This window comes from Chelon labrosus, assembly GCF_963514085.1.
Source record: "Chelon labrosus genome assembly, chromosome: 22".
Lineage (NCBI taxonomy): Eukaryota > Metazoa > Chordata > Actinopteri > Mugiliformes > Mugilidae > Chelon > Chelon labrosus.
The window spans coordinates 22,713,160-22,740,055 of record NC_140355.1 but is presented as its reverse complement, the minus strand read 5'-3'; the positions used below and the strand labels follow the sequence as shown (position 1 = coordinate 22,740,055).

The following is a 26,896-nucleotide window of genomic DNA, read 5'->3' as shown; positions in this document are numbered from 1 at the left end:
CATCACTGATTCAGTTTAATGTTGTTGTCATCAACGATCATCACAGACTGTTTTCATGTCTCGTGTTTTTCAGGTTCTTCCAGGGATCAGTCCAGAAGGACGAGGACATGTTGTTCTTTAGTCCTCCATCAGTTCACACATCTCCTCTGATTCTGAGGAACCTTATTGACTTTAAACTCTGTTTCATAGATCAGTGACATCTGGTATGTTTGTGTTAAAACGTTGTCCTGTCGTCATATTGTTGTTCTCTTGTTATATTCCTTTTAAAAACCAGACATTTCCTGAACGATGCTGCAGACACAGTTTACAGATCAGAGTTTTACAGCAAACTAAAGAAGTGACTGATCATCTGACTGCAGCGTGGAGAGCATCAACCAGGACGGGATGGAGATAAATGTGGTGTGAGGAGGGGGGCGGAGCCTGGTGAAGGAATATAAACAGAGGCTGAGTGCTCGGCTGCTGCTTCTTCCCCCTGAACTCATCACCAGCCTCTGAAGCACTCAGTCACATCTCAGCCTGTTGGCACTTTCCCCTCTTCTTTGCAGCCATGGCCGTCACTAAATCCAAGGTAGCTGTTGGATTCATGGTGGCAGGGACCCTGACGCTGATCTTTGGAGGAGTTTCTTTGTTCATGGGGCCGGCGGTGATGAGGGGCCAAATAAAAAAGGTAAGTTACGTCCAGATGCTCAACAAGTCTGTCCACATGGAAATGAGTTTGTATTCATGGATCCACAGATTGTGATTCTCTGCAAATACACAAACAGGACTGAGGCCTCAGTGATGGAGCACGTCATACGCTGCTCATTTAATCCATGCTTTCTGTATTTAAGTTATTATTTTTAGCAGAAAAGCTGCTTCACACGTACTGAACACGGCATTTATGTTGCTCTAGACAAGAAAGAGCAAAAGAAAAAAGGTTTTAGCTTCCTTAAATGCTTCTATCTAAACTAATACATCATCGTTTAGTAATAACTGTTTGCAGAAATAATGTAAATGTGCAATAAAATGTGTAAAGTAGAAAAAAATGCAAAATGACTCAAGACTGTTCAGTAAATGTAGTTTCTACCACTGACAGAAAGTCTGACTTTAATGCATTTAGGATACTGAATGCAAATGAAGGTGTATTTAATTTAATTTAATTTAATTTAATTATTTAATTGTATTAAACCTAATTCAGATTTTTATCATTAATCTGTGCTCTCATAAATCTCTGCATGCTGCTCCGTCCTCCATCAATGATCACTCTTCAGTTGCTCTTCCAAACATTTCTTTCAATTTTCCCCATTAAAGAGTTTTTTTCTGAACTTTTTCCTGATGCAAAATAACAAAAGTAATAACGGACACATTTCTGATCAGTGGCATTTGGGAATAGACACTCACTTGCCAGTTCATTAGGTCCAATAGTCCTGCAGTAAATCTTGCTCATGAAGGTTCTGGTATTCAGCGTTAAATGAGAGCTGTTGATTTGTCTGGTAGTACTGTTACAGCATAATCCTATTATTTTATTATTATTATTTATTATTTTTCATACCTAATGTTTTGTCATTTAAAAAAAAATCAAATTTAAGTTGAAGATGAAGATAACATGTGCAGAAATGTGTAGCTTTGCAGCAGGAGACAAAAGTAAATTATAAAAACAATAATTAAAAACAAAAATTAGAAAATTAAATACCAGATCCAGTTTGCCACATACTGTATGTAACAAAGAAATATATTTAAAAGTAAATATGCATAATTTAAAAAATGATAATGTTATTGGACAGGATGTTTGTGCTAAATTATAACATTTAATGATTAAAAAATATTTTCAAAGGAGATTAAAAGTTTTAAAACTGTTTTGTAAATGAGTTTCTTCAAACTGTGTTAATATTTTTATATTTGGTTAATAGTTCTTTAATTTTGCAGAATTTGAACTTTTAATCGTTACATTTTTATTTTTACTTCATTAAATGTGATAAAACGTCTCTATTCCTGATGAAATGTATAAATCAGGACATGTGAGTCTGGACCGACGGAGAACTATAATACCCAGAATCCCCGGCGGAGGTAGGGGGCGTGGCCATGTAGATAAAACTAAGTCGACAATGCAGGCAGGTCAACAACATCGATAAGAGAGAGATCAATGAGCCGGTGAGGGCTGGAGTCAGGCTGTAGCTTTAAAATGAAACGAGGAGACTCTTCCTGAGACTCTGCTGGACGCTCCCACGGTTAGCTAGCACCAGTTAGCCTCGCTGCTAATAAACAAAAGGTAAACACAGACAGACAGACGGACAGACGGACAGGCAGCTGTCAGCATGGCCGTTAATAAAGCCAAAGTGGCCGTGGGCTTCATAGTGGCAGGTGTACTCGCCGTCGTTCTGGGGACCGTCGTGGTCTTCGTGGGTCCGGTCATCATCGACGACCAGGTAGAGAAGGTAAGGACCAGATAACGGGTTAAAGCTCTGAGCCGGTATCGAGGGACTTCACCTGGGACTTCACCTGGACACGTGAGCAAAACAATTACTGATACCCGGCGCGTGCACGGACATTAAGTGTTAATAGATGATGATTTGTTCTTAAATGACGTGGAGAAGTTAAAACCTGCAGGAGATCACTGTGGTTCTGGTGAACAGGGAGAAAATCATCAATGTGGAGGGATCCGTTTAAATGATTCTGAAGGGGTTCATTCAGAAAAGACAAAAAGTTAAAAACTCTGTTATATTTGACTAGAAACTATATTTCTACTTATTCTGAACCGTTATTAAATCATATGCATACTTACATCAAGTCAATAATTATTTGTTCTTAAATGATGTGAATGGTTAAAATATGGAGGAAAATACTCAAAAATATAGAAAAACAAATATATTTTAAATATATTCTGCAGCGTTCTCATTTAGAAAAGACAAAAAGTCACTCTCAGACAGAAACTTTCATAATATCTGATTTAAAACTATATTTCCACTTTATTCTGTACCATTATTAAACAATATTCTTACTACAGACAGACTTTACCAAGAAAACAAACTGTCAGAGGAGAATTATTTGTCCTTAAATTGTTTGGAGGGGTAAAATTTGGAGGTGAAAAACAGGAAAATACTCTGTTACTGGTAAAAATGTAGAAAAACAAGTATATTTTAAATATATTCTGCAGTGTTTTCACTCAGTAAGTCACTTAATATATAACTATTTCATGTTATTTGACTAAAAACTGTATTTCCACATTATTTGGGACCATTGTTAAACAACTTAAAGCAAATCAGTAGATGGAATAGTTAAAATATGGAAGTAAAGTGCAGGAAAATAGTCTAGTACTGGTGAAAAAAGTGAAAAATATGTTCAATAATAAGAGCTGAAAATAAAAGAATTTTGCAGAATTTAACGTCAGAAAAGGCAGAAAAACAGAAAATACTGAAAGACTTTATTTATTTATCCCTGTGGGGAAGTGAAGGTACAGCGACATGGAACAACAGTGCAAAATACAAATAATAGAATTAAAAAATAGAATAAGAATAGTTCACATTATGGATAAGTCCTTGTTCAGAAAAGATATGGAGGGGTTCAGATATTTGAGAAAAAGTCCTGCCATTGAAAAACCTTAAAACTCTGTAAATAAATGGTGGAGGTATGTTTTATGTACGGTGGGGAAGTCACTTAAAATGGGAATCTTTCATATATGTGACTTCATAAAAACTATATATCCTCTTTATTTAGGGCATTTTTAAAACAGTATTCAGCTTAAATCAGCATACTTTGTTATTTTTTTACTACATTCAGTGATGAGATAAATATGTCCCGAATTAGAGTTGTTTTATATTTGAAATAAAGCTAAACATTAAATCTCTCTGGAAACAAATGTACAATGTGAAATAAATAAATAAATAAATAAATAAATAAATAAATAAATAAATAACTGCAGGCTAAAGTTCAGCCTGGAGACAAAGAGGAACATGAGTTTAGGTTATTATCAGTCAAATCTGCCGTCATCTGCTGCAGCTTCAGTTTCTTCACCGAGGTTATTTTTAACTAATCTCTTGTTGCGACAGATGTGTTGTTTTTTTCTTTTTTACTACTACTACTACTACTATCTATTGATTATTTTCCCAGTCACACACTCGGGTGGATTTGTGATAATTCTCTAACTGAAGCTTAAGACGAGTCCTCTGTTGTGAAATGTTCTGCAAGTTTGCAGAAAAAAAATTGACCTTAAGTTGCTGCTGCAGCATGTTAGCATGAGAACAACAGGATTACACAACAGTGGAATGTTTCCTTCTTAAATGTGGCTTGAAAAGAAAAAAGACCTCAGATTTATACTTAAATAAATGGACACCACTGACTGACACTAATCTGGAAAATGTTGGAGGAAATTTGTTTAACTTGGAACATGCAGCTAATTATTTTTTAATTCTGTATATATGTGCTAATTGGTTTCTTAATGTGAATAATAGTGAGAAATTAATAAATATTTATTTAGTCCAAACATCCTAAATAATTGAATATAATAAAATAAATTACAATTATCAAAATATTACAAAAGGAAAAGCAGGAACATTTTCACAGCATTATAAAAAATATTATTTTTGTTTTGAAAGTATCATTATTGCTGTTAAATATTATTATTATTATTATTTAAAAAATATATTATTATAAAATTACTTGTAAAGAATAAAAAGAATAAAAATAAAAAGTGCTGCACCAGAAGAGGAAACAAAAAGAAATTAATCTGAACTTTGATAATAAAAATAAATATATTTTGGATTTTTAACTGTAGGTCGAACCAAACCTGCAAATAGACGACATCAAAAACTGACTTCATGACGCATTTTATTCTAAAAACATTCCTAGATAAAATAAAATCACTTTCCCAATAAACTACCTTTCAAAATAAAAGCGACGACTTTTTTTTTTCCCGTCAGAACATAGTGATCAGTCCGAAGAACGAGCTCTCCTACACCATGTGGAAGGACGTCCCGGTGCCGTTCTTCATGTCCGTCTACTTCTTCAACGTCCTCAACCCCCAGGAGATACTGAACGGAGAGAAGCCCATGGTGGAGCAGAGAGGGCCTTATGTTTACAGGTACGCACACCCGTTTCATTTACTTCTAAATGTTTTTGCGAGATGCGTGCATCACTTTAAAGTCTGAAACACATCATAACTACGTCTGCAGCTTTTATTGAATCCATTTGAAAAGTTTGTCCCGGCTGAGCACCAGCTGCTGAGTTTGCAGAGTAAAAGCTGTGGATTTTATGTCTGCTTAGCTGTTTTTCTGGAACACTGTGTGCCCTGCGTACAGTATGTAAGTCATTTAACATGCGTGCCAGGAAACTTCCTCCACAAGCATAGTGGGATGCAGCCCAAACTCTGTTGCATAACGTATGTTACCGTGGGGGAAGTTCAGTGCTGGTGAGGTGGCACGGTTGCTCTGGATTTTTAAAAAGAGTGATGCAAATGAAAGTCATGGCTGATTATTTATTAACTGAGTCTTTATTTCACCCTCACTGCTTCACAGTTTGTTCATCTCCAACATTCAAAGGGAATTAAAAAAAAGGCAAACGACGCCTGGGTGGACGAGCCCCAAGGGTCTGGCACTGATTATATGTTTCAGATTTGTAAAAGTTATTGTGCGTAAACCTCAAAAGGAGGCCCTTCCCGTCCCGTAGTGTTTGTGCATGTGTTTCGTTTTAGCGGATGCACGCCTCACATTCACGCTTGTGAAAATGAAAACGAAGCACTGGGGAAGAACTTGATGTCTTATTTATCCGTCTAAACGAAAGCTGCTTCCTAGACAGAAGCTCCCGCTGGCTGAGCCGACTGACTTCCCGCTGGTTTATGTTGAATGAATCAGAGGATAAAAAGAGGAGTCTCTTTTCTTGGCGTTTGTGACACTCAGATTGTTTTACAGCTTTCTTCATTCATCGTACGCGGGGCCAGTTATAGTAGCACAGTTTGAAACCGCTGCTCGTCCCAGCTTCGGCTCCTGGGAGCTAGTTTTTCACCAGGCAACACGTTACTGAGATGCATGATGGGAAGTGTAGGAGGTGGTGTTGAAATATTCAAATCATGAAAACACATGAGAAAACAAATCGAATCCATTACGCTGTTGGACAAAGCAAGACAGCCGCAGAGGACCAGTAAAGAAGCAACATTCTGCAAGTTTTTAAAGTCAAAGCAGTTGCCACATATTTCAGTGAAAGTTTTCTTCATCTCCAAATAGCCAGAAGTTGCTGTTAAGAGTTGGCAACGAGTTCAAAAGATGACAAAACAAGTTTCTTCTTCTCCTCTCTGCTCCCATTTTTGACTAAACTGACATTCAAGTGAAACATTTATAGTGATCTGGTCTCTAGAGTCCAGGATAAACAGGTCCAGGTGTGAACACTGATCTGGTCTCTAGAGTCCAGGTTAAACAGGTCCAGGTGTGAACACTGATCTGGTCTCTAGAGTCCAGGTTAAACAGGTCCAGGTGTGAACACTGATCTGGTCTCTAGAGTCCAGGTTAAACAGGTCCAGGTGTGAACACTGATCTGGTCTCTAGTGTCCAGGTTAAACAGGTCCAGGTGTGAACACTGATCTGGTCTCTAGAGTCCAGGTTAAAGAGGTCCAGGTGTGAACACTGATCTGGTCTCTAGTGTCCAGGTTAAACAAGTCCAGGTGTAAACACTGATCTGGTCTCTAGTGTCCAGGTTAGAGTCCAGGTGTAAACACTGATCTTGTCTCTAGTGTCCGGGTTAAACAGGTCCAGGTGTGAACACTGAACTGGTCTCTAGAGTCCAGGTTAGAGTCCAGGTGTGAGCCCCCTTCCTTTGGTAGTGTGAACACATAATGAGTCCTGGATCTTTCTTTCTTTCTTTCCTTCCGCCCGTTCGTCATTCCTTCCTTCCTTCTTTCTTTCATTCTTTCTTTTCCTCTTGTCTTTCTTCCTCCCTTCTCTTTCCTTCCATCTCCCCTACTTTCCTTCCTTCCTTCCTTCTCTAAAATAACTACGATCATAAATAAATCAGATCTTAACATGTGAGAGTCTTTCCATCTTGTTCCAACATCTGGATCATGTCTCCAAGTCAACAAGCAGCTGTTGATGGTTCTGATCCAGCGGTAGGTAGAGATCTAGAGAAGCATAAAAAAAGACCAATATCTAGTGAGATATTGTTTTCATACAAAATGTTTGCGTGGACATTTTTTAATTTTTTTTGTTAGATGTGCTCTTTTCTTGGTTTAAATATCTTCCTCTTGAGGTCGACTGAATCAGCATTAAAACCTTTAACAAGACAGTTTTTGGATTCTGTGATAGTCAATTTCAATTCCTTTTATTTGCAATATATATAAAAGCTTTTCTCCAAAAACCACTTTCCTTTTCACAAAAGAGGTTTAAAAGCAGCATCGAAATAAAAACGGCACAACTTTCATCTCAAATCACAATCTGTAATTGGCTCAGTTTCCTTATCTACCTTCATCCTCTTTATCACATTCACAGGATTCTGAGGACAAATTGAACCACAGGAGAATGAGGGCATGTTTTTATTTATTTTTTAATATATATTTTCTTGCTTTTTATTTGTAGAAAACGAATTCAGAAAGACAACATCACATTTCATCCCAACGACACGGTGTCCTACAGAGAGTACAGGCGGTACTTCTTCGAGCCGACCATGTCTGTGGGGAACGAGTCCGACGTGGTCACGATTCCCAACATGCTGGTGCTGGTGAGGCATCATTTTATCTTCTTCTTCTTCTTTGTGCTCATTCTTTTGTTGAGTGTTTGTTTTGTTTGTTTTCCACCCAGGGTGCGTCAGTGATGTTGGAAAAGCTGCCGTTCGCGGTGCGTTTACTGATCAGCGCCTCCTTCAAGACGTTCAAGGAGGGGCCCTTCCTGACCAAGACCGTAGAGGAGCTGATGTGGGGTTATGACAGCCAGCTGGTCGATTTCCTCAATACATACCTGCCCGGCATGCTGCCCTCGACGGGCAAGTTTGGCCTCTTTGCTGAAGTGAGTGTTGGGACGCCGTAACCTTTACCTTCCATTACATTCTCATGTTGGTGAACTGGTTGGATGCTTCTTGCCATGCCTTTCACTTTTTTTATTTTTAAAGAACCAGATGTTTTCGAGCACTAGAGTTTAATGGTGAACCAAGCTGTGAAAGGAACCTTCACTTCCTGGAGCAGACAAATGAACTTGTTGTTATTATTAAAAGAAATTCATCAGCTACAACTTGCTAATTCTCACCTCTGTGTTTATTTAGTTCAACAACTCCAACACTGGACTCTTCACCATCTTCACGGGACAAGACGACATCAGTAAAGTCCACAAAGTCGACTCCTGGAACGGCCTGACGGAGGTGAAGCGCTGACCTGGAGTTTCTCCATGTTCATGTGTTCTTATATTTACTCGTCTTACTGTTCTCTCTCTCTCTTTCTCTTTCTGTTAACAGCTGCCCTACTGGAGGACTCCTCAGTGTAATATGATCAATGGAACAGCTGGGCAGATGTGGCCACCCTTCCTGACAAAAGAGAGCACCCTACCTTTCTATAGCCCTGACGCCTGCAGGTAAAAACATATTCACAGGTCATGCAACAGAGTTTGAGGTGTTGTTTCTTATTCTGATGTCTCTAAAACATCAGGCTCAAACCTGTAAAAACAACTGTCCATGTGTATTTTATTCAAAAAGTCTCTATCTGACACCAATTTGTATATTTTAGTCCAAAAATAAGAAGCCCTGTAAATATGAAAGTCAAAATGGAAAGCAACATTACCCACAATCCTCTCTGCTCCACTCTAACATGCCAGGTTTCATTAGAAACTAGAGAAGCTACTCTTTCCATTGATACCAAGTATCACATAGCTGGAGCTAACCAGCTAGCCTCAGCCAACGGAGAAAACACACAACCATCATGTCTCAATATTTCTTCTTATGTCTCAATATTTCATCAAATCCCCGAACAGCTGACAACACGTACAGTTGATATTGTTTTTATTACATTTTTTGGTCCTTTTGAGTCCATCCACGCAGTTCTCCATCAGCTATGTACCACATGGTAACTTGCCTGACAGAATCCTCAATTTCATACATCCAACTAGTTGCCCTATGCTGGAGCAACAGATAACAAATACAATGCAGCCATATTGTATGGAACATGACCTTTGCAATAATATGTAGCATGCCTTGGTGACTGGTTTCCCTGGTGAGTTACATGTGTGAACAATATGGAGGAAACATCAGCATTTTTATGGATTCTATAATGTGCACAATGGTAGAATGTGATGATGGCTAGGCTACGTTGGTTATCCAGTGTAGCTATGCAATGGTTGTCCAAATGGAGAGTGGGAATCCATTCTCTGAAGCCTTACCTGTCCACAGAGACCAGAGACGTGGAGCTATTCCTTATTTATTTTGTCTTTTTAAGCGATCTCCACCTCCCAGTCGTGAATTCCTTTGCGTATTTACTGATTCCTGTCCTTTTTTCAGATCTATGGAGCTTGTCTACCAGCGCTCTGGTTCGATGAGCGGCATCCCTCTGTACCGATTCGTTGCACCCAAGAGCCTGTTTGCCAATGGGACAGACTACGCCCCCAATGAAGGCTTCTGCCCCTGCAGACAGTCGGGGCTGCTGAACGTCAGTAGCTGCCGTCACAGTGAGTATAAATCTGCACTATATGTTTTATTTATCGGTTTGGAAATGGATGGTAGAATTGTGACGTGAAATAAGGACAAATCGCCTCAAACTGGATGGTTCATAGTAGATAACAGAAAATTACAAACCTGCTGGGAACCGTTAGACAATAAAATACGGTGTAAGTGATCTCAGATAAGTCAACTATATTGGCCGAACCTTGGAAGCAAATACCTGAACTCCTTCACGATTTATTGGTTAGACACCTCTGAGAAATAATGACCAACATGTAGGGAGCACTGATTATATATATATATATATATATATATGTGTGTATATATATATATATATATAAAGATGAATGAACCCTCTGTGACGGCATTCATACGTTTCCTGAAGAGCACTTTTAAAGCTCAATACAGGGTCTGTGGCAGACGGCATCATGGCAGCACCTGCTACTTAGCCTGGAAGTCAAACAACAAATGTCTCGGGCTACAAATGTTTTTGTTGTGGAAAGTTTTGTCTGAATCTTGTCCGACAGATCAGATCGTTCGGGGGCCGAGCTTTATCTGTTGAGTAGCTGGTGTACACGTCACCTGAGGGCCGTAGAGTTAAATTAGTTTACAACATGTACCATCATTAAATCCAGCTGGGCGTGTGACCAGACTCATATTATTTTAGTAGAGTTTTTACTCAGCAGTCCAGCACAGTGATGGCTTTAAATATACTGACTGGCTATGGCAGAAATAAATCAAACTACTATTAAAAGCAAACACACCCAATTCAAAAATCTCTGTCCAGGTTGCTGTGAATAGAGTAATTAGCTCTAGGTACCAGAACTGGTTTTGTATGTTCACATTGACTCCATGTTCCTGGAGGTTTCAGCTTGGTAGATAGAGTTGCCGTTCTTTATTCTTTGTCCTTTTGTTCCAGACTCTCCAGTCTTCATCTCACATCCTCACTTCTTTAATGCCGATCCTGTGCTGCTGGACTACGTGCTGGGTCTTCATCCCAGTGAGCAGGAGCATGGCCTCTTCATAGACATCCACCCGGTGAGTACGCAACACAACACAGGCTGTACTGAAGTGGTTAAAGTAAAGATCAATCAGAGCCCTATACCCATCTAGCCTTGACTAAAGCTACATCTTTTTGTTTCTTTCTTTCCCGCCAATTGTTGCCTTAAATTAGCCTAGCATAACCACACTCAGTTCTTATCAGAATATGAATCTGGTGAAATATTTGTTGGCTTCCTTTTTTTTTTTTTATCACCTCTACTGCATTTCTGACGAAGTAGTTGCTCAATAAAAAGTTTTCTGCAGATTTTGCATTTTCTGACAGCTGGTCATTCACTCCAGACAGCTCATCTACCTGTGTGTTAGCTGTAAGCTAGCTGGTAGGGTTACTCCTCTGTCCATCACCACATTAAGCAACACCCCCAAACGATGTGATTGGCCTGGTAGACCTTTGCAGGAGCAGAATCAGTTCCTCAACAGAGAGACTCCAGATCAAACTTTCAAGAAATTATTTAAGAAATGATTAGATATTCTTTGCTAGCAAATGTTCTGTTACCAATTAATTAAAACTGTAAGACGAGAGAATAATAACACTGACAAATCTCATCTAGCTTGTTGAATCTGAGAGATGAACTTCCTAGAACTGAAGAAGCTATTGGGATGAGTGGTGATACATCTTCTCAAAAACTCTACAAGTCCAGTTGCCTTTTTTTGAACCTTTATTGGACCTGGATGACTGAGAACCTTCACAGACAACTGGACTTGTAGAGTTTTTGACACTTCACCACTTATCAGAGTAGCTTCTTCAGTTCTAAGGGACTGGTGGGAGGTTTGAGGTTTAAATAGGAAACTCTGTGGGTGACACATCAGAAACCAGCTTGTTTGTGTAAAGAACCAGAAATTGACAGACTGACCAAAATCATTACAGCACCATCCATAAGGAAAGAGGACAGGGACAAACAGCATTAATGGAAATGAGCTGCACCAGTTTCTGATGGATCATTCACAGAGTTTCCTATTTAAACCTCAGACTTCCCACCAGTCCCCTAGAACTGAAGAAGCTACTGGGATGAGTGGTGAAGTCCAGTTGCCTTTTTTTAAAAACACAACAAGGCCCATGTCCATTCTCTGATGAGTCAGAACTGATCTGATGTGATCGGTGTATATATTTTGTGAGGACATCACAGTTGGAAGGACCCTTGTGTAGAGGTCGGCTGATGCGCTATCATCACCGATTTGTTTCAGGGTCAGATTTTATGGTTCACAGAAAAACCAAGCACATTGTCGTCTCTTTTTCATGAGTTTCCACCAGAAAATCCTCAGCAGAGGTTGGGTAACTGATTACAGCTGATAAAAACTGAGTATATTGTTTAGCTCCTCGCTCAGATTCACGTTCTCCTCAAAGGCAGAGAGATAATAAAGTAGGTGAAGTGGTTGGATGAAGTTTGGAGTTTGTTTTTCTCCGTGGTAAAATCATATCAGGATTTACTGCTTTAGAATAACACAGTGACCTGTGTATATTTATAATTACTATATTGCTTTAGTAAACTCTAAATGCCAAGCACTGATAAGTTTGATAAAACGCCTCCGCTGCCGTTCATCTCATTCCAAGTTCCTTTAAAACAAACCTCACCTGGAGTGCCATCGGCCATAATCTGCTCTGTGATAAGGTAATTGGAAATTGGGCTATTTCGCCATAATTGCGGTTGTTTGTGAGTTAAAGGGTTGTTAGAGACTTTCTATGGCTCCAATAAAAAAAACCAAACCGGTGCAGATTTAAACTCATATCATGTTCCACACGAGTCCTGCAGGTGTGCACTGATAGGAAGTTAATAATTAAGGGAAGTCCGTTGGTTTCATGAAGTGATGTCTCAGGACGGAGGAAGAACTTGGACGTCTCTGAGCCACAGCTGAGACACGTTGAAGACAAATGAGGAAAATTAATTAAAGTCGCAGATAAATCCAACAACTGTTTGGACTTCTGCTGCATTTTAAACTCGTTTCTCAGCCTGCGTCTTCTCCAACTGCATCTATCAAATGAACCAAAGAAAGATAAAACAAAAAGTGAATAAATCCAAGAGAGATTTTATTTTAAATGATGATGATGATGAGGTAGAACTATTAAATGATGGTCGTGCTACATCGATTCTGATTTAGTGAATTGATTCCATCACTCCAACAACTAACATGGAGACGACGTCTTCTTCTTCTGCTCTATCAGCTCAGGTTTGGAAACAAAGATGGAGGAAAATCTTTTTCTCCTCTTTCTCTTCAATCTCCTTATTGTCCTGTTCTTTTCCTTCTTTGTACTTCTTCTTCTTGTTCTTCTTTATTTCTTCTTCTTCAGCTTTCTTCTTTCTACCACTTTCTTCCTTCTTCCTTCCTTCCTTCCTTTTTCTTTCTTCATCTTCTTTCGTCTTCTTCCTCTTCTTCTTCTACTTCTCCGTTATTTGTTCTTCAGCTCTCTTCTTTTATTTTTCTTCTTCTTCCTTCTTTCTCCTTCTCCTTCTTCTTCTTCTTTCTTGATCTTCTTCCTTCTCCTTCTCCTTCTTCTTCTTTTATTTTTCCAGTAGATTGTTGCTCCTCAGCAACAGAATCTCTTCACCAATAAACGTCTTCAGTGATTGATGTAAACACGTATATCTCTTCATGTTTTTTAGGTGCTAATCTGATTTTCACATGATTTCAATCAGGAGAAAGACACATTCAGTACTACTACTACTAGGGTTAGTAATAATACTACTAATAACAATAATAATGATGAAGTTGTATGGTTTAGTTTACTTTAGTTTCCTTCCAGCATCCTCAGACTCAGGTCTCTGGCTGTGAACGCTGCCTCGTGTTGCTGGTTACAACACGGATCCAGTTTTATTAATCTAAAACCATTTATAACATGGAATCAATGACTGTTCATCACAGAGGGTGAAGTTTATCATCTCGTAAAAGTTATGTCACTCAATAAAAAAACTAGATGGGTCACTCTTATCAGCAGGATATATCAGAACCTCTCCAGCTCGTTGCTTATTGCTGCTGTTTGGGACGTCCACCAGCTGCATTCCTACCGTTTCTGTCCTCTGTCCTCCTTCCCTCTCCTGACTACAGCATATTAACTTTTTATCAAATCCACATGTGAACGACTGAGCTCTGAAATCAGTTTTATGGACACATCAAACTTTAAATCCCTTTCTAGAGAGACGAGCCAAGGTACCAGCACTGGGACGAAGAGTTAAGTGTCAAAATTTAAAAACGTGCCAACGTTGTGTTTGGAACGAGGGCATTTTTATAAAAAACACAATCATTTTTTTTTTTTTTGTTTTTCTTTACAGCTGGCTCGAATCAGAGAAATTTCTCCAAGGCAGGAGAGGGATAGCAATGATGTCTTTGTTTTTTATTTTTTTTTGGCGATGGGATAATTACAGTTATTATTTTGTTTTTGAGCACACAGTCACTGGTGGTTCAATTTATGACAGGAAAAGCCACAAAAATGTCTCAATCTCTCTTTAAAGGATGCACATGCAACAAGAAGGTACAAACCTAGTCAAAGCAGGGTCACTTTTAGAGTTTAGCAATCACCCATCTTGTTATAAACTAGTGTAATTATTGTTCAGAGGTTACGTTTCCATCTAGGACTCATACACGTATTTGCAAAAACTGATTTACAACATGTCACTACATCTGTTAGCTCTGGCTAGCTAACCCTAACACATGGAGGTCCAGTTAAGACACCTTCACACCATGAGAGACCAGATCAGTGTTCACACCTGGACACTAGAGACCAGATCAGATCAGTGTTCACACCTGGACACTAGAGACCAGATCAGTGTTCACACCTGGACTCTAACCTGGACACTAGAGACCAGATCAGTGTTCACACCTGGACTCTAACCTGGACTCTAGAGACCAGATCAGTGTTCACACCTGGACACTAGAGACCAGATCAGTGTTCACACCTGGACTCTGACCGGGACACTAGAGACCAGATCAGTCAGATGTTCCCAGAGTGAATGACAGAACATGTGGTGTTTACAGATTCCTGCTGTTAGCCTGCACAGTGTCAGAGAACAGAAGCCTCCTCTTTCTCAACGCTGACGTCCTTGAGAGTCTTGATGTCTTAAACAAAGACTCAAAGCTGGATTCCAGATGTTTGTAATGTTGATGCTGAAATCCTACCCCATAATGTCAAGCTTTCAATATGTTTTATTGATCAGCTGTAGGGGATTATGGAGAAACTCTGCACATGTTTTCTCTAAACCTTCCAGCTTTAACCCTTTGTCTTTGCAAAAACATGCATGTCTATAAAAAGTGTCTAAAATCTGCACGAAAAGCTGCTTCACTCGCTAAATATTAAAGAATACAAAACCATTTGCAAATATTTTTTTAAGAAGGATAGCTAGCCATAATTAGCTAGACAACTGATCTTGATGTCAGACGAGCTAAGATCTGACCAGAAAGAAACAAAGAAGTTTTATAAAAGTTACTAAATACAACAAAAAGTCCATTTAAAATGCATCTTGATTGTCTGCTTAATTGCCACAACTAACATGGAGACGTCTTCGTCGTCTTCTTCTTCTGCTCTATCAGTTCAGGGTTGGAGACAAAGATGGAGGAAAATCTTTTTCTCCTCCTTCGCTTTAGTCTCCTTCTTGTCCTTTTCTTTGTCTTTTGATTCTTTGTTCTTCTTCAGCTTTCTTCCTTCTTCCTCCTTCTTCTTCCTCCTCCTTCTTCTTTCTCCTCCTTTCTCCTTCCTCTTTCTGTCCTCCTTTCTTCATTTGCCTTCTTCTTCTTCCTCCTTCATTTTCCCATTTATTTTTCCTGCTTTTTCCTTTCTTCTTCTTGTTCTTCCTTCTTGTTCTTCCTTCTTCTTTGTCTTCCTTCTTCGTCTTCTTCTTCCTCCTTCTTTCTTCTTATTCTTCCTCCTTCATTTCCCTCTTTCTTCTTCCTCTTTTTTCCTTCGTCTTTTTCCTCCTCCTTTCTTCTTCTTGTTCTTCCTGCTTCTTCTTTCTTCTTCTTGTTCTTCCTTCTTCTTCATCCTCTTTCTTCCTTCTCCTTTCTTCTCTTCTTCTCTTATTTTTCCAGTAGATTTGTTGCTCCCCAGCAGCAGAAGAAATCACTGAAGGGTTTATAAAAGTCACCAAATACAAGTAATTTTAAAATGCATGAGAGTTCATCTTGATTGTCTGCTTAATTTGCTGCAAACCTTTGTGTTCACAAAGCAGTAATGTGGCGTCTTATTGTGCACTTAAATATCTCCTTTAACAACTCTCTATATATTATCTGTGTTGTCGGGGCTGAGGCAAGTTTCATTTCCTGCAAGTTTAAATAGCTGATTTCAGCCTCTCACTTGCAGACGTTACCAAACATCAGAGTTGTGTTAGTGAAGGGCCAGATGCTTGAGGAAACAGCGTGGCATGAAAGGACGGCAAGAGGACAGTTACGAAAGTGTCCCTGCCCTTTCCACAAAAAGGTTCATGGAGCAGGACGTAGCACCAGTAATCCTGGTTCTTCTTTTAATGATAATGAGTCAGAAAATACTTTGGCTCGAGCCACCAAGCTGAACCGTTGAGACCATCTGAGAAAAAGCAGATGTGTTATTTGAATCCAGATTTGAGAAACCCACCGCCAAGCTGCAGGAAACACACCCGCAGTAATTGGTGACTTTAGTCCACTGGGTCTGAGCTGAGGCCTGGACTGGGCTGCGTTACAATTTGTTCTGCCAGAAAAGCTCTCAGAATCAAATCGAAGACTGCCTCAGTTGGTCCAACGTGTCTTTTTTTCTTTTGTCAAAGTGTCAGTAGCTATTATTATGATGCCGTTTGGAGCAACTAGTGTCTTAAACATCTTAAACCGATGACTATTTGTTCTTTTGAAACGTGGATCTTTGTAATTGTTTTGGTTCTCCCTGGCTCTTTAAACTCAAGCTTGGACGAAAGCTTATTGGAGGACTATAACATCTCAATTATGTGTGCCCAATGAAACGATTTAGGCATATTAGTTCCACTTAAAACGGTACAGCAATATCGTCCAACTGCAGGTCAGCAGTTTGAGGAACGCTGACGTATTTCAACATCACGAAGCCGCTTATGTAAATCAAAGTTTTATCCAGTTTTCTGTGGAAGAATTCAACCATCGTTAAGCTCATTTTGGATGAACTGAATTTTGGAAATCATGTGAGAGACATCCAGCACTAGCAGCGTCTGTTTGTCCACTGCTTTGGTAAAAATCTTCCGTCTGGTCAAAATATACATTGCAAAACTTTTGACATCCCTTAATCACAGTTTGGGTTTGTTGGATTATTGCTGCCTTCAAATGGAACTCATGAGATCATGCAAAATGTTTGGCGTTTAAGTGCTAGCATCAGCAGTAATTCTGCATTTATGCTAACAGCGAGAGAGCAACCACACTACAACTCATTTTTAACGGAAGCCGGCGATATGAAAGCCCAAGCTAACATCCAACCAGATGTGTGACATCAAAGTTGAGATGGCTTCAGCTGTTTTTGTCGCATGCGTTTGCGTCACCCATTGTCGTATTACATGCCCGTTCCAAATTTCCCATTGGCGGTGTTAGCAGGCGCTTAACTAATGGAAGTAACAATGCTGCTGACAACGCAGACCGAGTTGTAGCTTTTGTCGGTCAACCAACTAATGTTAGCATGCTAACAGGATGAACATTCAGCTTCTAGACATTAGCATTTAGCTGATTTCGGTGCTTGTAGTGTGAACATAGCATAAATCATGAGAACACAGCTGCTAGGCATCCGTTGAAGTCTAGAAGATAACAAGGCTAACTGTTAGCAAGCTAACAAAGGGGTACCTTAATGGTGGTAATGAAAAGAATTTATAAAGATATGAAAAAAAGTTTATAACAAAATTATAAAGTATTAACTAGTAGTAACTTATGCATGTTGTTTTAGGACCAGTTAGCTGTTGTTAGCATGCTAACATGCTATCCTTATTTGATGAACATTTAGCTTAAAGCTTGATTGGCCACATGAACTTTAGTTTAACTTGTAGGGGGACGGCTGTGGTCTAGTGTTTCAAGAATCAGACGTAGGCCTTTAAGGTCACTGGTTCAAATCCCCTCTACATCCAAGGCTCAAGTTCCCTTGAGCAAGGAACAACTTTAACCTCTGTGGGATCAGTGTTATAACTGTACAATTTTCTTTAAAACACTTCTGACCTGACGAAGAACCCAAGAGAAACAGAACTCAGAGTCCAGATGTCTTAGCTCTGTTTTAGATATGACATGACCAGGATGACAATATTCACAAACGTTAACCTAAAGGGATTTCCTTCCTTTGTTTACTGTGTTTGCGTTTGCGAGCGACGACTCGTTTAACTGTTGTCCTGGGAGTTGAACGTTCCAGTTCAACCTATTTGATGTGTAGCTGTCACTAATTGGACCTGGAAGCGTTTTTTATTACCTATTGAGCTGTTCGCATGTTTCGTTTTGTCTTCTCGCAGCTAACCGGCGTCCCTCTGAATGTGTCCATCCGCCTGCAGCTCAACCTCTACATGAAGAAAGTGTCAGGAATTACGTAAGGCCGCTCTCCCCTGACCATTTATCACGCCACAAACATTTGTCACTCATTGTGTTTCACGTCCATTGATGATTGAACGCGAAGGACGTGTAGATGTTTCCTTCCTTTCTTTGCCCTTGCTGCGACCTTCGGGGTTTGAAGTCGAATGTTCTTGTCCCCGCAGAGAAACTGGCAAGATATCTGAGGTGGTGATGCCGATGATCTGGTTCGAGGAGGTAGGCTCTTGATCGTGAGGTCATTTAGACATTACATGGTTTTAATCAGTGTCACATTTTGAAATGAAATAAAATAACTCCTGGAAACTACTTCTCATCTGGATTGTTCAAACGGTAATCACAGTTTACGGGAAAGTGAGTGTTTGAAATAAGTTAAAATGACTAAAACTTAAACTCATTAACTTTTTAAAATATAAATCTTTATAGGGTCTGACTTTACAGTTAGATGTATGCAGATGTTTTTCAGAAATAAAAATATTAATATCACAGAAGCTTTTAGAAGTATTAGCGGCAAAATATAATTACAAGTTGGAAAAGTATAAATAGTCTTTATGGTTAAGAGTTCATTTCAGAAAATCATGATTAAAATACTATACTAGTAGTTTTATTTATTTACCGTCTTTAATTTACTTTATCAAAGAAAATCCATTTAACACTAGAGGAAAGACTATATTATAATCATTGATATTTATTTAAGATATATAATTATGTATATATGCTTTTACTTTTTTAAAGCCTATTTTTTGTATAATGTATATTATTATAAATATATTTCATGTAAATTAGATGAATTATTAACAACAATTAGATGAAAACTGACTACAGAGAAACAGTAAAAATGGATAAAGTCTCATTACATTGGTGTAAACACTTCTGAACACATGGACTCTGATTTAATCCTAGAGGAGCACCTCTCTGATATGTAATATAGGCCCACTTTCCTGAATAAACAAGTGTTTGATTGGGTTCTCTTTATCTACTTTCAGGTTAATGTTTTGAGTCATTTTTATGAGCAGCTCAGTATTAAATATAAATCTGTTTCCTTCCTCAGAGCGGTTACATAGACGGCCCGGTCCTCTCTACCTTCTACACGAGCCTGGTCGTTCTTCCCGCCGTCATGGAGTACATGCAGTACATCTTCATAGCGCTCGGCCTGGCTACCATACTAATCGCCGCCCTGGTGTATTACAAGGCGAAGGTAAAGCCGTCGCTCAGCTCGCGGGCCGGTCGGCTCATTCTGTTTAACTGCATGCAGCGGCACGTCACATCGTTACGCATGTTCACCCTCAAACCGACGGAAAAGACGAGAATGCAAACTAAAAACCTGATTGATCCAATAACACGACTCTGGCCGTGTTGCTTTGTTTACCTGCAGGAAAAGACGATAAATGGAAGGAAATAGGAAAATGGTTCCCCAAACACAGATTTTAAAAACGAACGTTTGTTTTAGAGACGTTTCTGCTCATAAAACCGTCTTCTGTCAGGAGTTATTTTACGCTTTTCTGAATAAATCCCGTAAAAGTTTGAATTTTATAATATAATAGAATTAGTTAATTTAATTTCCTGAAACAGCTGGACACTTTAACTGAGACATGAGGAAACTGTACCTCAGCTGGGGACTATTTCCAGTAAGGGACTCATTCATATGTGGTGATGAAGCGTCTGGTGCCTTTTTTTTATGGGATTTATTAATAAGAAGAAATATAAAACTTCCAGACTAATTCTTATAATGAAATGATAGCGTAGTAGTTTTAGAAAGTCGTCTCCTCTGCTCCTCTGTTAACAGATTTCATCTTAAAACTGCTGCCTGTTTATCTTCACTCTGGTGATGTAAAATATTATCAGCTACAGCTTAATTAGCTGTGGCACATTACTCACGAGTTCTTATCAGCAAGGACAAGGTAACAAGTCTTTTGCTGTGTCATTGATATTTTACCCCGCTGCCCCCTTACGCAAAATCAGATTACAAAATATTGTTTTTGTAAGATCTCAGAAATCACGCTGGCCGTGGTTTAAAGGAACAGTTCAACAGTTTTGTTGCAGATTTGTGTTTGTACATTAAATATTAAACTGCAGCCAGCAGGAGATTAGCTTAGCTTAGCATAAAGGCTGGAAGTAGATGGCTTTGTTCAAAGTCCAAGTCTTTACGTTAAGCTAATTAGCTTCCATGTTATCCGGCTTATCGTCAAATTCTCAGAAAGGGTCAATGCCACTCTCAAATGTTAGCTCTGCTTAAAGACTGGAAATTAATAGAGCTAGCCAAATGGAAGTGCTATGATTAGAGCTGTACTGCCTGTTAGCTTAGCTGATATATATAAACACAAACAAAAAAAAACGCTAGCCTAGCTCTCCTTGAACACAGTCAGGTTTACTGTTTAGGTTATCAGCTGATACCAACACCTCCAATAAAATGGTGCTGATACCATTAGCCATGGCATATCTCTATAACCTGTTAGCTTAGCAAAAATACTTGACGGAAGTTATAACAGCTAACCAATCTCTAAACACAGTTTTATAGGTGCTTACGTTAGCTTTGAACACAATCAGGAACACAACAGTTTCAGGAACACAAACGTTTCTCCCATTTTGAGTATTTATGCTAAGTGCTGCTAAGCTTAATGCTAAACTAGGATAAGTGGTTCCTTTTTTTGAAAGTTTTTATTAATTTTGCATTTTTAAACATGAATAAAATCCTCTGCAACAATAGTACAACAATACAAGCATCCAAAATGGCAACTTGGAGAGGTGAAGAAAAAGTAAGGAGGATAAGTGGTACTTTAATATTCAATCAGGAATCAGACATTTAGCTTAGCTTAGCATAAAGCCGTAATGTAGCTGGCCTGGCTTTAACCTCAAGCTAATTAGTTAATTTGTGTTAGTTGTGAGCTTTAGAATTGCTCATTGGTGGCGACAGTGCCAGGCTAGCGTTTTGTTGTTTCCAGTCTTTTATGAAAGGCTAAGCTAAGCTAACTGTAGTCAGTAGTCTCTTTGCAACAAAATGCAAAACTACTCATTCAATCGTAAAGTCATAAAATAAATGTGGACTCACTAACACGTCAGTCTCAGCTCATGTGTTGTTATGAAAGGCATCTCATTAGACGTTGTATAATATCTACCTGTTGAGGTTAATGAGTCACCAGCGTGTGCATTTTCAGCCATTGTTCTGTTGACATAATCATCACATCACGGTTATAATACCATGTAATATACTGTATCAGTGGCAGGCAGCCGTCCATAAAACAGGGTGTAAATGAGGACGGTTAAATATCCATGTGGTTTGTGACGTCTTGTGTTTGCAGAGGTCTCATAGAAACGCTGCTCTGACCTCCACGGTGATCGCCAACATCGGGGTTGGTAAAACACGCCGTCAAACGTCCAAATCCAAAGTATTTCTGACGGATTTCGATCGTCATTTGATTTTTGAGCTGATCCAACGAATCAATGCAGGAAGAATTTTGAGAGTCGACGTTTACTTGTGATTTTAATTTTTGTCAGACTTCCTCCTTCCAGGAAGCTCTCAGATGGATTCTACTCAGTATATTTGATATTTATTTATATTTAAATCGTTTTCTATTGCAGTAGCTTAACAGGTGTTACTGGATTTATGACTGTAATGAGGTGAAAATTCACTCCAATCCATGTCAGATTATGGTAAAAAGACTGAACTGACCGACTGCATGTCCTCTTAAATTAACTGCATGGCTGAATCTATTACCTCCAGACACAACTCCCTGCATGAAAACCCACCGTAACTCTCTGAACATCCACGATCTAAAACAAAAACCCACCATTCCAATCACGCCGGTGCATTGCTCTGTGTTTTGTGTTGATGATGGGCTCGTCTTTTAGGCCTCCGATAAAGAGCCGGTAGACGGCTTTCAGGGCCACGTAACTCAGGAGAAAAGTATCATGAGCGTTTCAGGTGGGTGCACACACGAAGGCATACGCATGTATTCATTGCTCTTTTGTTTTTAAGACTTTGTGTTCAAGATTCTCTTCTAACGGCTCATTTTGCTCCTTATGTGTCATGAAAATGTAACTGAACATCCTCTGTTTTGGGCCACCTTCTGATTTCATTTAGTTGTGACCGGTTTAAAGGATAATTTAGGTCATGTCAATTGTAGTTTTCCCTCCATTAATACATCAGTAGTTGTCTGTGAGTAATTAAGAATTTGTAGGGCGCATGCAAAACGGTGTTCATTCACACACGCTGGTTTATTTCCACGTGTGAGGTTGTGGATATCTTTCAGTTCAGTGAGAGTCACAGTAAAAGAAACGAAAAAACAAATTAGTATTTAAATCTGGTGCACATATCTGAGGAGAAAATGCACTTTCAGCGCCAACAAACCCCTTTATTCTACCTTTAACTCATGTTCTCGTGGTCCTGATCTGAGTGAAATAAAAGCAGAACATTTGTATAACGAAGCTGATTCAATAAATTGGTTTGAGATAGGATTTAGATTTGATCAGATGATATTCAACACCATCGTAATCTTCTGTTTCTCAAATTTGTGTTTTTAATAAGTACATGGGAGGGGATCCAGTCAAAACTAAACAGGAAGCTAATGAAAAACCAAACTGAGATAAAGTACAAAACTTAGTATAAATGACACGTACTTGTGAAACTGGAGGCAAGTTGGCTTTATTCAGTTGTCACTAGATTACAGTATTTAACCAGAATTTACTGTGAGAGTTTTTTACTCTGTTCTAAATGTACCATAAAGTTTTATTTTTCACGTTTTTTAATCCTTGCAACACACACATAATAACACCTGTTATTATAACAACCGTCCAACCATGGTTTGTGAAATCAGTACGTGTTTAAAGCAGCAGTAAATGCTATGGAAAGCAAGCAGAATCTAAAGTGTGGCCACTAATTAAAACGACCTCTAGAGGCAAAACTGCCAAAAGTCCCAAAATAAGAAGTAGCAGAAGAAATTTTTTTTGCAGAAATGGATAAAGAAACAAGTCATTTAAACGAGAAGTTCAGAACTTTAACGTCCTGTCAGATGATTCTCTTCACAAGTTCTTCGCATTTACTGTCGATGCAACAGAGACGCCTGAATAACAATATTGTGTTGCATAAAGCAGCATATTTGTTGACATGTCTAATAAAAACTGGAAAAATATCCCTTCAAGGAACATTTAAAACATCTTTTAAAAATGTGCGATTAATTTGCATTAATGGAAATCACGAGATTAATCGTGATTAAATATCTTAATCTATTGACAACCGTAGGGTACATATCGTTAGCCTCATAGCACAATTGCCTACATCACATTTTAACGTTTTGGGAAAACAAGAAATTTTCAGCAAGCACATTGGTATTTTTTATTGATATTGTAACAGTGGCCAAATAATGCAGTTATGCTATGAGGCTAATGATATGTGAATGGAAAACAAAGCTAATTTGTTAGAGTCACTGCTGTTGCCACTCAAACTCCATTATGCCATGTTAGCTAATATAGGATCCGCACCAGTATGTGTCATGATGTTGAGTTTTATTGAGTTTTCTGATACTCTGTTTGCTTTTCCATGTGCTTCCTAGTTCCAGAAAAAATATCACTGTATAGCAAATATATAATAAATCGAGCAATTAATCTGCATTAAACATTTTAATCGATTCACGGCCCTACGAGTAAAACTAGACATGAGAAAACTGTCTAGCAGCGTCCTCCAGATGAAGTCTGTTTACAGGCTCCGTCTGTTCTCTGGAGGTCATGTGATGTTTTGAATACACCTGCAGTGTGAAGCTAAAAACCAGTTCAACAAGTGTTTAACAAGTCCTGCCGTGTCTCTGATAAACTGACCCGGAGCCATACCGCTTGGTGTTCACTCACAGCCGTCCCAGACCTGAACGGTGTTTCCTGACATTTGTTTTACGTTCAGTGTGTGCAGCATGAACTCAAACCCATTTAAAGGCTTAACAGTGAAACATTCAGGGTTGCTGTTTGTTGGATTAGTCGTATGAAGTCGTTCAAATCATAGAAAAATAACCTTACTCTAAAGTTCTCAGGGAATTTAAGGTATCTGGAAACTCATATTTTGTGATATTTTTTTTAATTTAACGAAAAGGTCATGAATGGTTTTAAATTTTAAGACGATGTAGATCATATTATAAGAATTCTCATTATAAGGTTTTAAAACATTTTCATTTCAATAATCAGATGTGCACATGCTCTGATGCACAGCTCAGGTTGTTCAACCAGTTTGTAACGGAGTAATGTCAGGATGAAAGCTTCTCTCTGTTTATGGAGTTTCCTTTTTTGGGTGAGTTTATTATTGAGTGAATGTTGAATGACGCCCAGTCATCCTTCTATTACTGCTTTCATTTTGGTGGTTTAATTCGTGATGCTGCTGGTGCTGCTTGAGCTCTCACCACCAACTCTGAACATGTAAATCAGAGGTTTATACTTTAGAGGACGTTGCTGTGCAGCCGGCAGTAAAACACCAAACATGTAAGAGCACGCTAACCACGTAGCATCTAAGATATGCAGCAGCACATCCATTTAAAGGGAAGAAGCTCGACTGAATTCCTTTAGCTGAGCTTCACTTTATCAGCATCTGTCCAGGTACAGGTGACGGTAAGACGTTGTGTTATTGTTTTCTAAAGGGTTTTTGCTGCCACGGCATCATTTAAAGGGGTATTCACTCTGAACGTACATTTCTGTTGGGGGGAAATGAAATCTTAATTTACCTTTATTTGATCTAACCCAGTACATATACAGTGCCTCTGTATATGAATGGTTAAAAAGGAACAAGATGAATGTTTAGGAACGGCCAAGGCAAAGTCTTGACCTTAATCCAATAGAAATGTTGTGGAAGGATCGGCAGTTACCGGAAAACCGGACACTGAAAACAAAGGTTTCACGTACTTCTGCATCTCACAGATACGTAATAACGGCTCAGTTTCCTGTATAAACAAACCAGCAAGTATATTATATCCGTTTCATTTGTTTAACTGGGTTCTTTTTTGAGTAATTTTTGCGCAGAAATGTAAAAACATCCAAAAACTCAATTAAAACCTGTAGCTGCTGAGATACACAACTTCTTTAAGGTGCAGAGGAGGAAACATTTGTTGAACACCTGTTTTTGGTCTTTTCCTTGGATTTATACACAATAAGAAATTAGAAATAACTTCTCTTTTTACTGGTGCTGCAGAGTTACCTCCGTTTATTTGCTAAAAGTCAGTGTTTTCATGTTTGATGACACTTTGTGATGGTGTTTTCATCTAGGTCGTATGATCTTATAAATAAGTAAAAGTCGTGGTTTCTGTGAAGGTTTTTCCAGTTTGACGAGACCAGAGAGATCTCAGGGTTTTTTTTTATGAACACTAAATAACGTCCTGTTTTTTTCCCTTCTGGTCCCGACAGAGAGATAAATGTGAAGGTGTGATCCCACCACCCGGAATCACAGGCCATTCACCCGAAGAGCAAGACCCTCTACTACAGGACGACACTGACTGACACACACTGACATGAACACACCCGGCCGCTGGTGTGGACCGACGGCAACACAGTACCTTGAACTGAAACTACTGTCAGGGGACGCCCCCCCTTCCTCCTCCCTCATTTACATTTAACAAGAGCAAGCGGAGCAAAGTCGTAATTAACTCTACTGTAACGTTTATGAAACTCTCGGCCAAAGACCGAAGCTCACTGTATTAAGTGTGTCTGGGTTTACGGCCGACGGAGTGGAGACTGAAAACCACGGTGACGGTTTTTAAACATTTCTGACCTTTCTCTGTCGGGGCGTCCGATCAGGAGCGGGAGTTACTGTGGTGGCTTTTCTTTTCTTTATTTTGTACTTTAAATAGATTTTAGAGAATTGTTTCTGTATTAACAACAAGGGAACAACCTGACAGGTGAGCTCTTTCTGTCTAATGACTGCCAGCTTTACAATGTGCCTTCTCCGAGGAGGAACCCTTCCTTGTGACCCCCCACCCCCCCATGACCTCCTGACCTCCTGCTCCTTGTTCTTCATGTGCACTGAGGAGAGAATTTCTATCCAACACTCCCGACAGTCGCGTCCGTTTTGCACGCGACCTTCCTCTGCCAAGGTGTAAATGTATTTTTGGAAATGAATGTGAACGCCACGCACCATCTCTGTATTCTGACGAATGAATCGGGAGAAACGTGGACGTGATAAATGTTTAATTGATGATCTCGTGGATGTAGTTGTCTGTGATGACTGATGAACAATTTCTCCATCTTTTTAAAAGATTTAAATAAATAAAAATAAAAAATGTTAAAATTGAAAACAAACACAAGGCTGGTGACTGTTATTTCAATTCAATTCAATTCAATTTTATTTATATAGCGTCAATAACAATACAAATCGTCTCAAGACGCTTTACAAAAACCCGGCCTGAAACCCCCAGAGCAGCCTGAAGGCAACGGTGGCAGGAAAAACTCCCTTTTAACAGGAGATACACATATCTGACTAAAGTGTACATGTGGAATCTTATGATACAAACTGATGATGTTACATGACAGTTTGAAATGTAAGAGGAATCATAGGCAGGTTGGAGAATTGTTCATTCAGGTAGGAGTGGATAACTGCAGGAGGCCATGAAGACTAGGCAGGCTGATGAGACCACGACAACAGATGTAGTATGGAGCTCCACGGGAAACACACCACTCCAGGCCAGAGATACTCACAAGAAGAGGGGGGAAGAGGAGGGAAGGGGGGGGGGGGGGGGGACACACACAGCAGTAAACATTCTACATAGTAATAGCACAGAATTGTATGACTAGTAGTATA

General features: G+C 39.1%; 1 protein-coding gene across 3 annotated transcripts; it reads left to right on the top strand.

Annotated features, from left to right (window-relative positions):
* The first annotated feature begins 279 nt into the window (after positions 1-279).
* On the top strand, positions 280-26,373 carry scarb1 (scavenger receptor class B, member 1). 3 transcript variants are annotated; one of them, XM_084572717.1, is made up of 13 exons: positions 2,048-2,414; positions 4,896-5,056; positions 7,536-7,677; positions 7,758-7,961; positions 8,215-8,310; positions 8,404-8,519; positions 9,439-9,605; positions 10,517-10,635; positions 18,060-18,133; positions 18,300-18,351; positions 19,184-19,330; positions 21,982-22,054; positions 25,507-26,373. In XM_084572717.1, the coding sequence occupies exons 1-13, from the start codon at positions 2,295-2,297 to the stop codon at positions 25,512-25,514; spliced, it is 1,479 nt and encodes a 492-aa protein (XP_084428843.1). In that variant the 5' UTR covers positions 2,048-2,294; the 3' UTR covers positions 25,515-26,373. The 3 variants fall into 3 exon arrangements, with proteins under 3 accessions (XP_084428842.1, XP_084428843.1, XP_084428841.1); XM_084572716.1 differs by lacking the exons at positions 2,048-2,414; positions 21,982-22,054 and adding an exon at positions 280-667; XM_084572715.1 differs by lacking the exon at positions 21,982-22,054 and having other exon boundaries at positions 2,052-2,414.
* The last annotated feature ends 523 nt before the right edge of the window (positions 26,374-26,896 follow it).